This window comes from Stigmatopora nigra, chromosome 5 (assembly GCF_051989575.1).
Source record: "Stigmatopora nigra isolate UIUO_SnigA chromosome 5, RoL_Snig_1.1, whole genome shotgun sequence".
NCBI lineage: Eukaryota > Metazoa > Chordata > Actinopteri > Syngnathiformes > Syngnathidae > Stigmatopora > Stigmatopora nigra.
The window spans coordinates 11,759,157-11,774,729 of NC_135512.1; the positions used below are offsets into that span (position 1 = coordinate 11,759,157).

The 15,573-nt window shown below is 40.6% G+C and overlaps 2 protein-coding genes across 10 annotated transcripts in view; one reads left to right on the forward strand and one right to left on the reverse strand.

Moving 5' to 3' along the window:
* On the forward strand, positions 1-8,287 carry prg4b (proteoglycan 4b). 6 transcript variants are annotated; one of them, XM_077716466.1, is made up of 14 exons: positions 1-111; positions 183-261; positions 446-562; positions 1,752-1,874; positions 2,239-2,298; positions 3,073-3,129; positions 3,263-3,457; positions 4,117-5,790; positions 5,961-6,047; positions 6,276-6,412; positions 6,496-6,652; positions 6,745-6,849; positions 7,441-7,569; positions 7,785-8,287. In XM_077716466.1, exons 2-14 carry the CDS (start codon positions 195-197, stop codon positions 7,889-7,891), a joined length of 3,015 nt encoding a protein of 1,004 aa, XP_077572592.1. In that variant the 5' UTR covers positions 1-111; positions 183-194; the 3' UTR covers positions 7,892-8,287. The 6 variants fall into 6 exon arrangements, with proteins under 6 accessions (XP_077572592.1, XP_077572595.1, XP_077572596.1 ...); XM_077716467.1 differs by having other exon boundaries at positions 2-92; XM_077716469.1 differs by lacking the exon at positions 1,752-1,874.
* Positions 7,672-15,573, reverse strand: part of tprb (translocated promoter region b, nuclear basket protein) — a 20,673-nt gene continuing 12,771 nt past the window's right edge. For 2 of the 4 annotated variants that reach the window (XM_077716465.1, XM_077716463.1), the window contains 15 exons: positions 15,265-15,555; positions 15,008-15,168; positions 14,841-14,921; positions 14,165-14,350; positions 13,087-13,233; positions 12,291-12,384; positions 11,709-11,818; positions 11,070-11,144; positions 10,884-10,975; positions 10,709-10,806; positions 10,526-10,624; positions 9,512-9,659; positions 8,463-8,590; positions 8,297-8,383; positions 7,672-8,102 (listed from right to left, as the gene is read on the reverse strand). In XM_077716465.1, the coding sequence (XP_077572591.1) occupies positions 8,029-8,102; positions 8,297-8,383; positions 8,463-8,590; positions 9,512-9,659; positions 10,526-10,624; positions 10,709-10,806; positions 10,884-10,975; positions 11,070-11,144; positions 11,709-11,818; positions 12,291-12,384; positions 13,087-13,233; positions 14,165-14,350; positions 14,841-14,921; positions 15,008-15,168; positions 15,265-15,555 (1,871 nt within the window). In that variant the 3' untranslated portion in view covers positions 7,672-8,028. The remainder of the gene's footprint in view (positions 8,103-8,296; positions 8,384-8,462; positions 8,591-9,511; positions 9,660-10,525; positions 10,625-10,708; positions 10,807-10,883; positions 10,976-11,069; positions 11,145-11,708; positions 11,819-12,290; positions 12,385-13,086; positions 13,234-14,164; positions 14,351-14,840; positions 14,922-15,007; positions 15,169-15,264; positions 15,556-15,573) is intronic. The other 2 variants (XM_077716462.1, XM_077716464.1) reach the window with 2 other exon arrangements.

Genomic DNA, 15,573 nt, shown 5'->3' on the forward strand with positions numbered 1-15,573 from the left:
TGCCAATTATGACGAGGTAAGCCGGCCTCGCAGCCTTTAAAAGCAGCAGCAGTTCAAAGTCGGGCAGAATTATTAACGCAGACGCCAAGTTGGTGAGGAAATTATATTTCTGTGCGTTTTTCACTTTAAAAAAAAAACCCCAAAACTAAACTATTTCATGATTTTAATGTGTTTACTTCCAGGTATGCGAGAGAATGTCTTGGACTCCACTATGCTCACTTATTCTCCTATCTTGTGCCTTGACTCCAACTGTCAGTCAAAGTGAGTATGATGCTTGAATGTTATGCAGACTTTCAGATCAGTAAACAAATTAGTAGTGACATCTGTGTGTTTGTTGTACTGGTTTATGTTGACCATATTGGCAATTATTTACCAAAAAAGAGAGTTCTGTGTGTCCTCTATTCTCCCGTTTCCTGTAAATCAAAGCTCTCTTTCTCATCAACAGAAAGTTGCGGTGGGAGATGTGGTGTTGAATACTACCGTGGTTACTTGTGCCAGTGTGACTACGGCTGTATGGCCTATGGTGAATGCTGCCTGGACTTTGAAGCTTATTGCACCACCAGTGAGTGCCTATTTCTCTTTATATCTCACTTGTGTTGTTGACCTGTTGTGGATCAAACCCACACCATTCAAAAGATTAATCATTTCTAAGTACTAAACAAAACTTGGGCTGGGTAATCTGACCCATGAGGAAAAAAAAAAACATTTAAAATAACCATGTTTAATACCAATTTTTAAATTGGAACCTTTTTTACAGAAATTAAGAGACATCAATCACTCAGCATGCAATGAGTTTATAAATATAAATTTTTCATTTTTTAAATAATCATTAAGGGTATTTCTATTTGTATTTGTTTTACATTCATTAATGTAGTTTTCTATGATCTTCACATTCATTCATATATCAAAACTATAAAATAATCATGTGAAAAAACATAATTGGTCATATTTATGTACTTAATATTTTTAAATGCCAATCAAAAATACTCACTTTCCCCTATAAAAGCTTAAAGATTTTAAATGCAAAATACATTGTTTTAAATTCCCCAGATAGTCACTTAATACTCTATAAAGATTTAAATGTTTTAAGTGGCGACTTTTGAATAACTGTTCTCTGTATTAAACATTTTTTTAATTATTTTATTAGTTTTTTTTACTTTTTATTTTTTGCAATAGCAACTATCGATATATATTAACATCAATTTAGCAGGCTCTTAAAAATGAAATATATTTTATACTGTGAAAATGTTTTTCGATCTCATCTGAAGTGTAAAAAACTTTAGAAGTATAAATAATATTGGACACTTTGTGAAGGACTGTTCAAAATCTGACAAACTACACTTCAGTTGCATATGATCAATTAAATCTTACAAGGCCGATTAAAATGATTGAGCTGAAAAAAAACATTGAGAAAATCAGAAAACACCACCTAGCCATGACATAGTTTCAAATGAATAATCACTGGCCTCAATGTTGACAAAAAATCATTATACTTGTATAATAACAGAAAAAGCATCCAATTTAATTTTTCTTTCCACGTTGAGTGAAGACATTCTTGCTAAAAATGCAGTCATAATGAAATGAATAAATGAAACAAACAAACCAACCAATAGATATGCCTTTCAAAATCAGGCAAGTCTACAGTGTTGCCCTAATGTCCTTCAAGGAAGAAAAATGTCTTTGTTCCAATACAACAATCACTTGCTGTAGCTCACTACGCAGTTTCATGTTGCATTTACTATCTGCTGCAGAAAACTCCTGTAGAGGTCGTTGCGGGGAATCATTCAGGAGAGGCCAACTGTGTAGCTGCGACTCTGATTGTCTTAAATTTAAGCAGTGTTGTCCAGATTACAAGAACCACTGTGATGCAGAAGGCAAGCTTTGTCCAAAATATTCCGCATGATCAGTGTAGTATTTTCATATAAATACACACTAGGAAATTTAGTGCATTGTAGCCATTTTCCTGATTGACGACATCTAACATGCATGAACATAGCAATAAACAAATAGGACAAATGGATGTACAGTACCATGTACACATGCATGACTACCAGCATGTAGTATGCAGCATGCAGGATTCTACTTCTTGGTTTATGTTAGTAAACCGAGTAGTTCAAGTCCACAATGTAGTGGATATTAAAACTCCTCAAGGTATATTTAACTTAAACAGAAATAACCACACCACACGTGATCGTGTTAATAACTCCCTCTAACGCTTATTCGTCAATATTCCAACAGAGGAAACAGTAAATGAAGCAGAACAGCCATCTTTAGCTCTCGGCGAAGGAAATGATGAAGGTAACTACTAGAAATTCTAGGTCAGGTTAAAGGTTGCTAAACCCTAGAAAGGACAAGGTTTATAAGAATAGAATCAGATGGATGGAATATAAGTTGAAAGTGAAATATGCTTGAGCTCATCTGCTATTGAAATGAGCAAGACTTAATGAAAAAGAGATATTTGTAGGTAATTGGTCCAATCTGGCTCTGTTGCTGTAATTTGCTCACCATGTAGAACAGGCCAAGAACCACATGCTTGAGTGGCCAACAGTAACACGGGAGAGGGTTGCTGTCAAATTGCGGGAAAATAACGGACGCAGCATGACGCCTTAGTGGGGGAAAACCAACAGGATGCAAGAGTGGAGATTGTAGATAAAATAATCCATATGTTAATCAAGGAAGGTTGTAGTTCTAGTTTTGGAATGCCCTGACAAAAATTAAGTGATGATTGGAAGCTCTATGTGGCTTGCAATTGGGTAGTTCAGGATGTAGTTAATCACCTGACTAGTTACCTGGGGTAGGCACAAGCACCCCGCGACCCTTGCGAGGATAGGCAATACAGAAGATGATTGGGAGCCCTTTTCCCAGATTAAGGTCATCTAACTTTACTCTAAAAATGCTGTTATGTTATTAATGAGTGGAGAAAACTTATCTCAAATGCCCTCCAAGACTGTATCAAATCCATATGTTGTTCCAAGTAGATGTAATAGTCAGGGAGTTCTTAGATTGTATTTTCAAAACAATCATTCAGGCGTTGGCTTCCACACACATTTGTTTCATATTTCCCCACGACAGAAAATGATGAAGTTCCGCTGGTGAAGCCGATATTGTTTCCAGAAGATGCCAGCGATGGTGAGCGATGTTCTGGGAAAGACGTAACATTTTTCACAAAACAAAGTGTCGCCACATTTTTACTCAATGACATCATAGACGTATAGTTGGCATGTACAGGTGACCATTTCTGAGGATGACTTTTTGTACACAGAAGAGCCAAAGAGCACTAATACGTATGAGTCGACTCCAGCCGAGCCATTGGAGGCAATCTCCACTCAGGCCACTTTGATCACAGAAACTCCACGGGTGATCACAGAGGCAGTTTCATTAGCGATGACGCCTTCAGAAGATGTCCAATCAAACACCAGTGACATGGCTGATGGCAGCACAGCCACTGGCAATGCAGGTGTGTTAAAATTCCAGCAGGAATTTCACTGATGAAGACCTAGGCTAGGGGCACTCACACTTTTTTGCTCCAAGATCTACTTTTCAATGAGCAATGCAGCCTTTTGTTGCACAGACACAGAGTTTAACCAACGGGGGCTGTGCTGAAATGAGAAGCAACTGACTGCAATCGACTGATTGCACTTCTAACATCCTATATTTGTGCAAAGCTATCACACTTAACTTACTGTTCAAGGAGTTAACCTTCCACAATATCCCCCTTTTTTTCTTTTTACCAGAGACCAACAAAACTCAGCTATAATTTATGTTGATATACCTTTCATTAGACTCTATCAACATGTATGGGAGCGGCAGGAAACGGGTGTGAAAATCCACTCTTGATTGATACTTAAGTTTACTGAAGACATGCCAAATTCATTAGAGCCTAGCTAAGGTAATCGACAGAGGAAAGGGATCAAAATGTTATTGTGGTGCGATCTACCACAAGTAACTTGGCGATCATGCAGAAAGTAACAAGTCAGTCAAGTCAGGATTTGAATCTTAAAAAGAGTTTATGAACGAATGGAATTGATATTTTAAAAGATTCAAACATTCCACTGCACAAGGGATCACGGACAAGGTGTTAGGCTATTAATTCATCTATTATTTCTGCACTTCCAGATCTCAGTGATGTCACTCTCCCTGACTCAGGAACAACACCAATATCTGACCAAGTTCCTGACACACCCACTCCAACTTTGGCACTCCAACCAGAACATTCTCCCACAGCTGACGCCACATGGACGGAGACAGCACAGACCGATGCTCTGACTAAAGCTACTTCTGACACAACGGAGGGTACTCCCTCTTTTTCAACTGCAACACCTAACATAGCTGCAACTTCAGAACCTTCAAAGCAGCCATCCACATCTTCAGTACCGCCAGAGCCTTCAAAGGAGTCCTCCACTCCTTCAGTGGCACCAGAACCCTCAAATGAGCCCTCACAAGAATCCTCCACACCTTCAGTATCACCAGAAACCTCACAAGGGCCCTCCACATCTTCAGAACAATCACAAGAGTCCTCCACACCTTCAGTATCACCAGAACCCTCACAAGAATCATCCACATCTTCAGTATCACTAGAAACCTCACAAGGGCCCTCCACATCTTCAGAACCTTCACAAGAGTCCTCCACACCTTCAGTATCACCAGAACCCTCACAGGAGTCTGCCACACCTTCTGTATCACCAGATCCCTCACAAGAGTCATCCACACCTTCAGTATCACCAGATCCCTCACAAGAGTCATCCACACCTTCAGTATCACCAGAACCCTCACAAGAGTCATCCACATCTTCAGTATCACCAGAACCCTCACAGGAGTCCTCTACATCTTCGGTATCACCCGAACCTTCACAAGAGTTCTCCACGCCTTCGGTATCACCAGAACCCTCTCAAGAGTCCTCCACACCTTCGGTATCAACAGAACCCTCACAAGAGTCTGCCACACCTTCAGTATCAACAGAACCCTCACAAGAGTCCGCCACACCTTCAGTATCAACAGAACCCTCACAAGTGTCCACCACACCTTCGGCATCACCAGAACCCTCTCAAGAGTCCTCCACACCATCAGTATCACCAGAACCCTCTCAAGAGTCCACCACACCGTCAGTATCACCAGAACCTTCTCAAGAGTCCTCCACACCATCAGTATCAGCAGAACCCTCACAGGAGTCCTCCACACCTTCAGTATCACCAGAACCTTCACAAGAGACTTCCACACTATCAGAATCACCAGAAACCTCACCAAAGATCTCCACATCTTCTGTGGAACCACAACCCTCACAAGAGTCAACCACGTCTTCAGTACCACCACAACCCTCACAGGAGGCCTCCACACCTTCGGTATCACCAGAACCTTCACAAGAGTCCTCCACATCTTCGGTATCAACAGAACTCTCACAAGTGCTTTCTACAGCGGCAGAAAGCTCACAGGCACCCACCATTCCTGATTCGACAACAGTCCCATCACCAAATCCAACCACGTTACTTTTTGCAACCAGCCCTTCCCTTCTACCGGAGCCACAGAATTCCTCCACTGGTGTTCCCTCAGTGGAGTCAGATCTCAATGCCACGACACCCACACGTCCCACCACCACATACACACCACGCTTTGATTCAACAAATCCAGCAACAGCAACCCAGAAACCAACTCAAACTGCCTCGAAACCTCAAGACGACCAAAAGCCTTCACTAACGACCACAAAAATCCCCATTAAAAAAACAGACCCTAAACCTACAATTAAACCAGTGGTACCAGTGCTGACTGTGGATACTTCCAGAGACTTCCAAGCAGGTAAACACTCGCTTCACTGTTCATAATTCCACACATTGGCTGGAGTAAAGGCAGTTCCAAGTATTACTAATAAAAAATAAAATCAGTTCAATGCCCAGAAGTTCTACCCGCCTTGAGATTAAATTGCTATAATAATATTTTTCCTGCGGTAATGATCTTTCCATTTCCAGATGACAACAATGACACAAACCTATGCAGCGGTCGACCCACCAGTGCAGTCACAACACTGAGGAATGGCACAGTTGTGGTCTTCAGAGGTTGGTGCCAAGAAGTGATTTTACATGAGAGAATTATTAGTCACTGCGGTTGCCAGAATGTAATTAGTTGTGACAATAGGACAAAGTTTATGGAGGAAAACGATGGTGTAGCTATATATTGTTTCTCAATTCTGACTGGGCTCAACATAGCAGTATTTCTCGAGTTAAAACTGTTAACATATTTATAATTTAAATAATCTAATGATGGTTTACTATCACGGTCCACAGGTCACTACTTCTGGTCATTGGATAGAAACAGGTCACCTGGTCCTGCTCGTGATATCACACAAGCATGGGGCATTCCGTCCCCAATTGACACCGCATTTACCCGTTGTAATTGCCAGGGAAAAACATACATCTTCAAGGTCATTTGGACAACCACAATTGTCTTGCAAAACAAAAAAACAGTAAACGTCTTGTTTCAATTCTCGTTTTCTGTGGTTTGCAGGGGAACCAGTATTGGAGATTTGATAACAATAATTTAGACCCGGGCTACCCAAAGGCTGTCGAGGCGGGCTTTGACGGACTTAGAGGTCACATCACAGCTGCTCTTTCTGTCCCCCAACACCGCAGCAGGAGAGAATCTGTCTATTTCTTCAAGAGAGGTTGGGACCAATTCTATTACAGTCAATAGTTGCCCATTCAAAACAACAGTATTTAGCGGATGAACTCATAACCCGTCTGTCGATTCTCTTAGGCGGATTGGTGCAAAAATATTCATACAAGTTTGGCAGCACTCCATGTAACAAGAAACCTCAATATGCCATTTACACTGTCCGCCACCGAATGGCGCGGCATGCAGGTGAGAAAACAATACATAACTGAACAGTTGGCAGGTTAGTTTGATAATTTATCTCTAGCCTTGTAATGGGGGACATGCTAAAATATTTTATTTAGAGTTGACCCAATCACATATTTTTACACCAGAGTTGAACTTCCAATCCCATTTAACTGGGGATCAAACAATGGCTGTAAGCCTGCCGGTCAATTTAGATTGGAAGTCAATGGAAGAAAACAACAATGAATACATTTCAGAAACCCAATTTTTTTCACCCCATTCTGAGATGATGTGATCAGGGATGATTTTTGATTAGGTGATGGGATCAATTACATTTTTACTTTTATTTGTTCAAATATCCTGGATTTTCGCAAACGTAAAAAATTCAAGGTGTTTTGAGTGAAACAGCGGTAAATGTCACGGCGGGCGTGAACTCAGGCAAGCCATTTTTGAGTTTCAACACATCTTTCTGGAAAATGAGTCATGCTTGCAGTGAGAAGGACAAGCTGCTCCTGTGAGATTTAACACATGGGAAAAGGCCTTGAAACCATTTATGAGAAACCTGAGGAGTGAAATTATAACACGTTGTTTTTGACAAAGGCCATTTGTTTCCAGCGTCACTTTTGGGACCTACGATCAACATTCGTGTATCCTGGCGAGGATTCCCCACGACAGTCACCTCGGCCGTTTCTGTCCCCAGTTACAGAGAACCAGAAGGCTATAAATACTATGTCCTATCTAGAAGTAAGTAACAGCAAAGCCGTAACTAAAAAACACATTTTAAATTCATTTGAGTCTTGAAGAAAGGCCATGTGTGTTTGGGTGTGCCAGACATCAACGTAAAAATGCCTTTGGAGAATAAGTTTATTGCCGAGCTGACCGCAAGCAAAGTTCCTTCGCAGTGCAAGTCCAGCTTTGACGGAACTAATAAGACGTTTTTACATGTTTGTCTTTTGCAGATAAATCCTACAATGTTAAGATGTATGGCGATCAGCCTGCTCTGGCATCTCCAAGAGAAAACCCAACGGCTCGGAGCAATTTTATCAATTGCCCCAATACGCTTTGATGACTCTCTCGCCTGGACCGCTTGCAAACTTTTAATAACATTTTTCAGGCAAAACATCACTTAAAACATTGAGTGTGATAAAAAGAGATATAAAAGAAAAAGGACAACACCGTCAAGACCGACTAGAGAAGGCTCGGTCAGGATTTCCATGGGTGGAAGATTCTTCTGGCGATGCGTCTGCCATAGACTCCACGAGAAGGAAATGCTTGACCTGTTGGGATATACACAGTGTGGTTTTAAAAATGACATACAGCTGCTGAATAAAATGTGCATCGCAAGTTTCCAAATGAAAACAACTTCACAAAGCATGCAAAGAAATTTTCCTTTTAGAAGTATCACGCTCTCTCTTCTCTGTAACTGCGTATTTAATATGTAATAAAATTGTCCAAATGTAAACATGATTACCTCCTCTCTTAACACGCCCTCCACGATTCCCTGGCCAACGCTGCAATTGTCTGCTTGGTGCAGCCCTAGTTGGAGCGCTACTGGTATCTGTGCGCATCAGAGCAATGCAAAAATTAAAATACAGATTGCGTTGTTAACAAAATCAACGTTCGCTCACTGAGCATACCCGCGGAGCTGGACGAAGGCTCCTGGCTGGTAGACGGCAGGCTGGCCGGGTCGGAGGCCTGACTGGGCTCCACCAAATCATCCTGAGACATCACAATATCCACCGAACTTTCAGCACTGGGCCTGGAACTAATTTTTGAAAATACATTTTTTAATCATAAAAATACACAATGATATTTCATTGTACGACGATAAACAAGGGGCAAAAACAGCAAGAGAGCATGAGTGTTTGATGCCTAAATGTTTGCTCAGGGCTAAACACAGAACATTGAATTACCCACGGCAGTTGTACCCCTCTAACATTATACATACTATCTTTCCATTAATTATGACTGTAGTTTTTTGGGCTTGATAAATACATAAATACACAGAATAGATTTAAAGACCTATCATCATCTATAGCAGCAAATGAGTTAATTGTTTAAATGTAGCCATTTAGGGGTTAAGAAAATGTTTAATATTTTTTTTCCAGCTGGTGATTGAAACCATACCGCCAGCTGTGCACGCAGAGTTGAGTGAAACTGAAACCTTTTCAAGAACAAAATATTTAAAGTTCAGTTTATTCTGATGTATAAAGACGACCCACATATTTTTAACATGCATGTTATTAAGCTTAATTAACTTGACAAAATTAGTTAAAAATATATCAAGAACAAGTTAGCTAAGATGACTGAAGAGTCTTTGAGTTATGTCTAGTTAAAATCTTTACGTAGCATGGCTTATTTTTACACCTTAATATACAATTAATATAAATAATAATAAAAACTTAGTTTTGTTCTGGATAAATTGACTGTGTGACATACAGAATTGTCAGAGGAGTTACTGCGAGTCGCTACATTTGGGAGGTAAAAAAAAAAAGTGGCTAAGGCAGTCATCATGAAAATATGAAAATAATAACTCCACAAGAGGAAGGTTTTGGCGACCTTACACGCAACCAATAAACATCAATGACTTTGAAGCGCTTTAAAACAACATGCAAGTCAACTCTAAAATCCATACAAGCACTGAAGAATTTCACTGCCCGACATATCAAGACTGACGGCGTCTTACTTATCAGGGTCTGACTCCAGGAAGATGTCGTCCCTTTCCTCACTCGTGCTGGCTGTGCCTGGTGCAAGAAGGCCAGGAGTGGATGTGCTCACCATGGGAACCGATTGAGAAGCCTGCTCCACTGCATCCGATGGAACCACTTCAAAGACTAACAAGGTGTAAAAAAGCCAAAATAAGGGTAGTGATTCTTTAAAGAGGCACCAAAGTAATTTTTCAATATTTTAAACTGTTACATGCATGTACGATAAGTCGGAATGGAAGTGTGTCCTGATTCAAATATATTATCTTGGTCGTATCTTTGATTGCCATTGAGTTTCTAACCTCTGCATACGTTAGGATTTACATTTGGTCATTATGTACTATGACATTGTGCCTTATGCTAGTACCTCTACTCTTTTTACTTCTTTCACAACCCTAAAAACTGGAATTGCCAAGAGGCTAGGCAAGCTTTTCGTCACTTCCTCATTCACACGAAGTCGGCCGAAGCATACAGTCTATAAATAATGCGGTAATCAAATGTATACATATGAATCTGCTTTTGTTAGGTACGACGTACAATTGCTGTCACTTATTTTCTGCACCTGGTTTGCACACCAACTAAAGTTAGCCTTCTAGTCCTCAATACCCAACCTCCCCAAATCCTGTGTCATTTTAGAAACGCGTGCAAGAGGCTGATAACATTCACCCTAGACGCAAAGTGTGTTGGTGTCAAGTGAATGTTTAATTTAAGTACCAGGAAGCCCAGGAAAACCTACTTCCTGAATGAACGTAAACCTATTTTCTTTGTATCATTGAAGGACAATTGTAGCCTGTCCGTGCCACCACGATCGATCCAAGTCCCCAAACACATTAACCACGCCGATTACACCAATGGGTTGGAATTAGCTGGCTTATTTTTAGTTCATTTCAATGAGAAATGTTCGTTTGAGTTACGAGAAAATTGACATACGAGCTCAATCCCGGAACGAATTAAGCTCTTATCTCAAGGTACCACTGTATAATGGATTTTGCTACCTGCTGTCAACTGTGGTAGCGGTGTGTTGGGAACACTGCGTCCGCCAGACTCTTCTTCATGAGATGTGAGGAACAGGGGGCTGTCAAACATCCCAAGACCTGAGGAAGGTGACAAACAAATTAACTGTTTTGTGACTTAAAGTGGTTTCAGAAGAACCACAAAACTGAGTGTTGGGTGTGTACCTCCATGTGCCGCAATCTGGCCAAGATCTGAGCTCGTCTGCGGCACGTCATCCGATTGGCCAAAACGGAAGGCCCGGCTTGCGGACACCTGGGGAGAACTGCAGAAGAAACCACCTTTAGGCTCCTTACTTAATGTGCCATTAAGTATCACAATAGTGGAATGAGTAATACTTACTTCACAGCCTGGTCAAAACTATCTGGACGGTGTGGCACCACCAATGTGGGAGCATTAGGTACCATTCGGTCTTCGTCGTCAATGAGGTGCTGCTACAAAGAACAACAGTTGGTTAATATCTTTACAATTACTTGCTGTGATAACCTTTGGGTCTGGCATGTGTCAAATGTTGCAGATCTGACTTACAGCACTTGTGGGGACCCCAGAGAGCTGAGGGACCCTGCCCACTGACTGGCGACGAACAGGGATGCGCTGGGACATCTGGAATAAGTGCCAAAAAAGTCAAACTTTCTCATCTTAACCTTATTTGGGGCATTATTTGGCTGCCATTGATCATGCTAGGCGTCTAATCCCGTTTCACTGGGAGAGGCTGGCAGTGAATGATAGAATAATTTAAAACAACATAAAAATACTGATACATATATACAGCAGCACCTCTATTTATGAGATTAATTGGTTCCAGATTTTTTTTCCTAACTTGAAAATTACGTAAGTAGAGGTGTACTTTATATGTAAATTCTCTAATTCGTTCCATGGTTCTCACACAACTACCAACTAAACCCTTTAAAATTGGTCAAAGTGTCCCAATTTTGTATGAAATATGTGAGGAAAACACACAAATGAGACAATTATAATCCTAATCCCCTAACCCCTTAAAATGAATACAGCATATGAAAAAGATAGACAATAGCAGTGAATAAATTTGATTAATTCTGATCTATACATATGTTAAAATGACATACTAAGAGAAAAGTAAAAGAACAATAGGAGAAAGCAGGAATTGTGCAAATTACCAAGTAGCCAATCAGATGATTCACTCCATACCTGAGATGGGGGTTGTGAATGTGTTGGTCTCCTTGGCGACTGGGGCATACGGATACCGGAGCTTGTGATGGGTTGTTCAGTGGAGAAGGCCTCCATTGTTGTAGTCTCAACTGAAAAACGTTATACACAATTATTTGGGATGCTGGTATGAAATAATTCTGTCATTGCAGTATCAGTATGGTAGAGTCCCTATCAATATTTGTGTATTTTTCTAATTAGGAGCGGTGTTGCTAGTTACTTTTAATTTAATTTAAGGAATTTAGGGCTTGATTTCAAAAGTAACTGAATTAGATGATTACGAGTTCAGCGATAGCAACACGTTTGATTTCTCGTCACAAGAAAAATAAACTGACTTATTGCAACATGTTACTTACTGGCATCAATGTGTAAGAGTATTATGGAAAGAACTGAAACAAGGATAAGGACTGTTTTTGCCACCCTCTGTCAGACAGACTTCATTACAGCTCTCTAACTCACGGTGAATTCGATAAGTAATTATAATGACGGGACAGGTTGTGAGTACATTGGGCGAGTCTAAGGTGGAGCTACACGTGTGCATTAATAACATTTCCTGGATCTTACAGCTGGCCGTCTGGGAATCTGCAGGCCTCTGGGTGGAGTCGGACGCCCCCAAACTCTCCTCAGTCTCTGTCCCCGCGTCGGTTACATCAGCTCCCTGAGAAGAGGACAAAGAAAAAAGCGTGCAAGAGTTCTGTGAGAGGAAATCTTAAAGTGCAAATACATTCTGAGGAGGCTCAAAATAATTTATGCGGGAGCAGAATGCATTAAATATGCTTCATTGTCACCTCATGAGAAAATGTAATCAATGAATTAATTTAACTTGGAAGCTTAAATTAACTCATTTCCTTCTATCCTGTTCCTTTGGAGGTCTAACTCCTTCTTTATTGCTGGTTTCAATGCTAGTCTCAGCCATTTCAAGCCAGCTTGAGTGTTTTTCTTTCCAGAAAAGCTTGTTAACAATCAAGCTTTTATTACACAACACCCAAATTACTCAAAAACAAGACAGTTGGTGGTTTGAACTTTGCAGATCATCATGTAACTTTCACTGTAGTAGATTACAAGTGACAGAACAAATTGGCATTGGACATACACTGACTCATCATCGATCTACATTCACAACTAAAACCCAAGCAAATGGTTAACTCATGAATTAAAAACACAGACAGTCACTTATGACACAGAGCTAAAATTCTGCTGGGATTGGAGTGGAAAAAGTGAGCTGTCGTGTTGGAAAGAGCAGAGGAACCCAGATATTCTGGGAAGCGTTAAGAAGTCGACTGGAAATGACAAATGTGTTGGGTGAATGTACATGTCAAAGCAGTCAGTTTGGATTAGTCGACATGTGTGCTGATCAAACCTCTGTATCATCTCCATCGTAGACCTCGTTGCCTTCTCCACTTCCCTCATTACTCTCCTCTCCTTCAATTCCCCCATCATCTTCCTCCTCTTCTTCGGCCTCTTCCTCCTCTTCGTCATCTTCCTCTTCATCGCCCTCATCGTACTCCTGAAGATAAAAAGCAATATGGTTTTGATAATAAAAAAATATAATAGATGAAGTACAGCCAAAACAACCAAATATGAGTTTGCCAAGCACTCCCGACTTTGCCAATTCAGCAAGTAGTGTTGGGAGCAGAGCAACAACAACAGCTTTGTTGAACCTCAGTTTAAAATCATAGAGCTGAGCTATGGGTAAAAAGAGTGACCAATATTTTGGGAAAAAGGGGTCAAGGTCAAAGACTTCTTTGCAGTACATTTTAGTTGTTTGGTAGGGAGCTGGAGAAATTGTCAGAATCCATTTATTTGTGGACCTGACTGCGGATCATCTGGTAAACCTGATGCCAATGCACTGTCTGTGTCACTGCAGATGCGCCAGCAATCTACCAGATTATTCCTGTTGTCAACAAGACTCACAGGATACTGCAACTTTAGCTAGGATCTCATCCTCAATCCGAAACAGACACAAACTCAACAGTTTTCTAACTGAGGTCTATGGTTTTTCCCATTTGAAAGTGATGGTATGCATCACAAATTGCTGTAAAACTACTAAAGCCAAAAGTTGAAAGTCGTGTTTGGGGAAGCCAAAAGAACCACATTATTTTGTATAAAAAATAAAAAAGCAGAGATGCAATACTGAGGTCATCAAACCAGAACCCCCTTAAAGCCTGAGCTGTACCTAAGATCCTGTCTATAGAGGTTATAAAACAAACAGTAACGGAAGACAGCTTTAACGAAAACAACTTCACCGGAAACAAATTAAACTTATTTCCATACATACTCTAGCAATTCAATGAATCAATTAAATCATTTACTAAGATAGATGACCACCTTAATGGGGACAAAAACAGTTAAAGGACCCCCGACTGAAATGAAAAATAAAGAATGGTGAGGAATCACCAAACTGCCTTCACTTTTGTATTCATTTTTTTTAACTTTACCTGTCCATCCTCCTCTTCATCTGGATCTTCTTGATTTTCCTCACTCTCGGTATCAGTTACTATAACAATTACTTCTAGCTGCTGTTCAGGAGTTTCACTCTGTGCAAAAGCAACTTCTTGGTGAACAGTGGTAGATTGAGATGCTGCACTCTCATCATCTTCATCTAGTGCTGACAGATCTTCAGTCTGCATGGTCATACAAACAAGGCGGTTTACAACTAAACACTTTAGAAATATTTTCTTTTAGTTAATGATTTCAACATATCATGACAAGGTGGATTTCAGGAAATGTTCATACCCCCCAAAAAAGAACTAAAAATTAAAGAAGGGAAATAAATGCAAGCCACTATTACCTAGCATTGTAGTTGATTTAAAGACACTCTTTTTCACAATTCATATCCTTACATTTCAAACATATTTAATGTATTTAGAAGCAAATCATCAAAATGACGGTAAAGTCTCTATAAGCATACCTTAGAACTAACATTTTCTGATGTTGCAATTTTTTAGACCAGTACTCCCCACCTGTTTAAATCAACCTTTACCTAACATTATACTTAGGTCTGGAGACACTTCTTAATCAAATAATGCAAAAAGTGATTCCTATTCATAGTTGTAGCATTTCAAAAAACCTACATAGTTAAAGAAATATAAACTGTATTAGTTCAATACAAACCTGGGTGAGTTCTCTGACCTCCTGACTGTCTGTTGGTACCACACCCTCAGCCTCAGCATTGTCATCAGCCATAATTTCTTCCTAAGAGGACCACATGACACCGGTGACTTTTCTATGCAATGCCAAATGAGGTAAAGAGTATGAATTGACAATTTGCAGGATCTCACCTCTGGACCCACTCTCTGGATAATGCGTAACTTTTTTGGAATGGGAACCCTAGGGGTGTCCTCCTGAGAGGCCTCAGTATCTGTAACCATGGTGCTAGGACTTTCATCTTCTTCACGTGGCCTTTTGGACACCGAAGAAGACGACCCTGGTGTCGCTGAAACTTGAAACCCCCGCCCCAAAGAAAGGGTATTATTATTAACAATTTTTGAATTAACGTATTCAGAATGGATATGTCTTAACAATCATTTATTCCCACCAGTTCCAAACACAGCAGTGGTGGAGGATGTCGAAGGCCATTCCACCTGTGAGCTCGGTGTTGCCTCAATTACAACAGGCGGCGGCTCCTGACTGACTGGCTCTGTGTGGGAGACTGTCTGCTGTTGCGTTGGCTGGACAAAGGCTGTAGCTTGTGTTTGGCTTTGCTGAACAGTCAACATGGGGCTGGCTAAGGTGGTCTGGATGTTGGGGCTTGCTGAACGCACAGAACCACTGGCACTCCCATACACGGTTACGTGCTCCACCGGTGGACCCTCTGTAGCTTGCATGGCTGTGGAGCATTAAGTCA

Bases quoted from the DNA above. Each gene is read 5' to 3' on its own strand.
- prg4b (XM_077716466.1), top strand. From the start codon at position 195: ATGTCTTGGACTCCACTATGCTCACTTATTCTCCTATCTTGTGCCTTG. The intron at 1,875-2,238 runs GCAAGCTTTGTC...ATATTCCAACAG, and splicing joins GAACCACTGTGATGCAGAAG to AGGAAACAGTAAATGAAGCA. The intron at 2,299-3,072 runs GTAACTACTAGA...TCCCCACGACAG, and splicing joins CGGCGAAGGAAATGATGAAG to AAAATGATGAAGTTCCGCTG.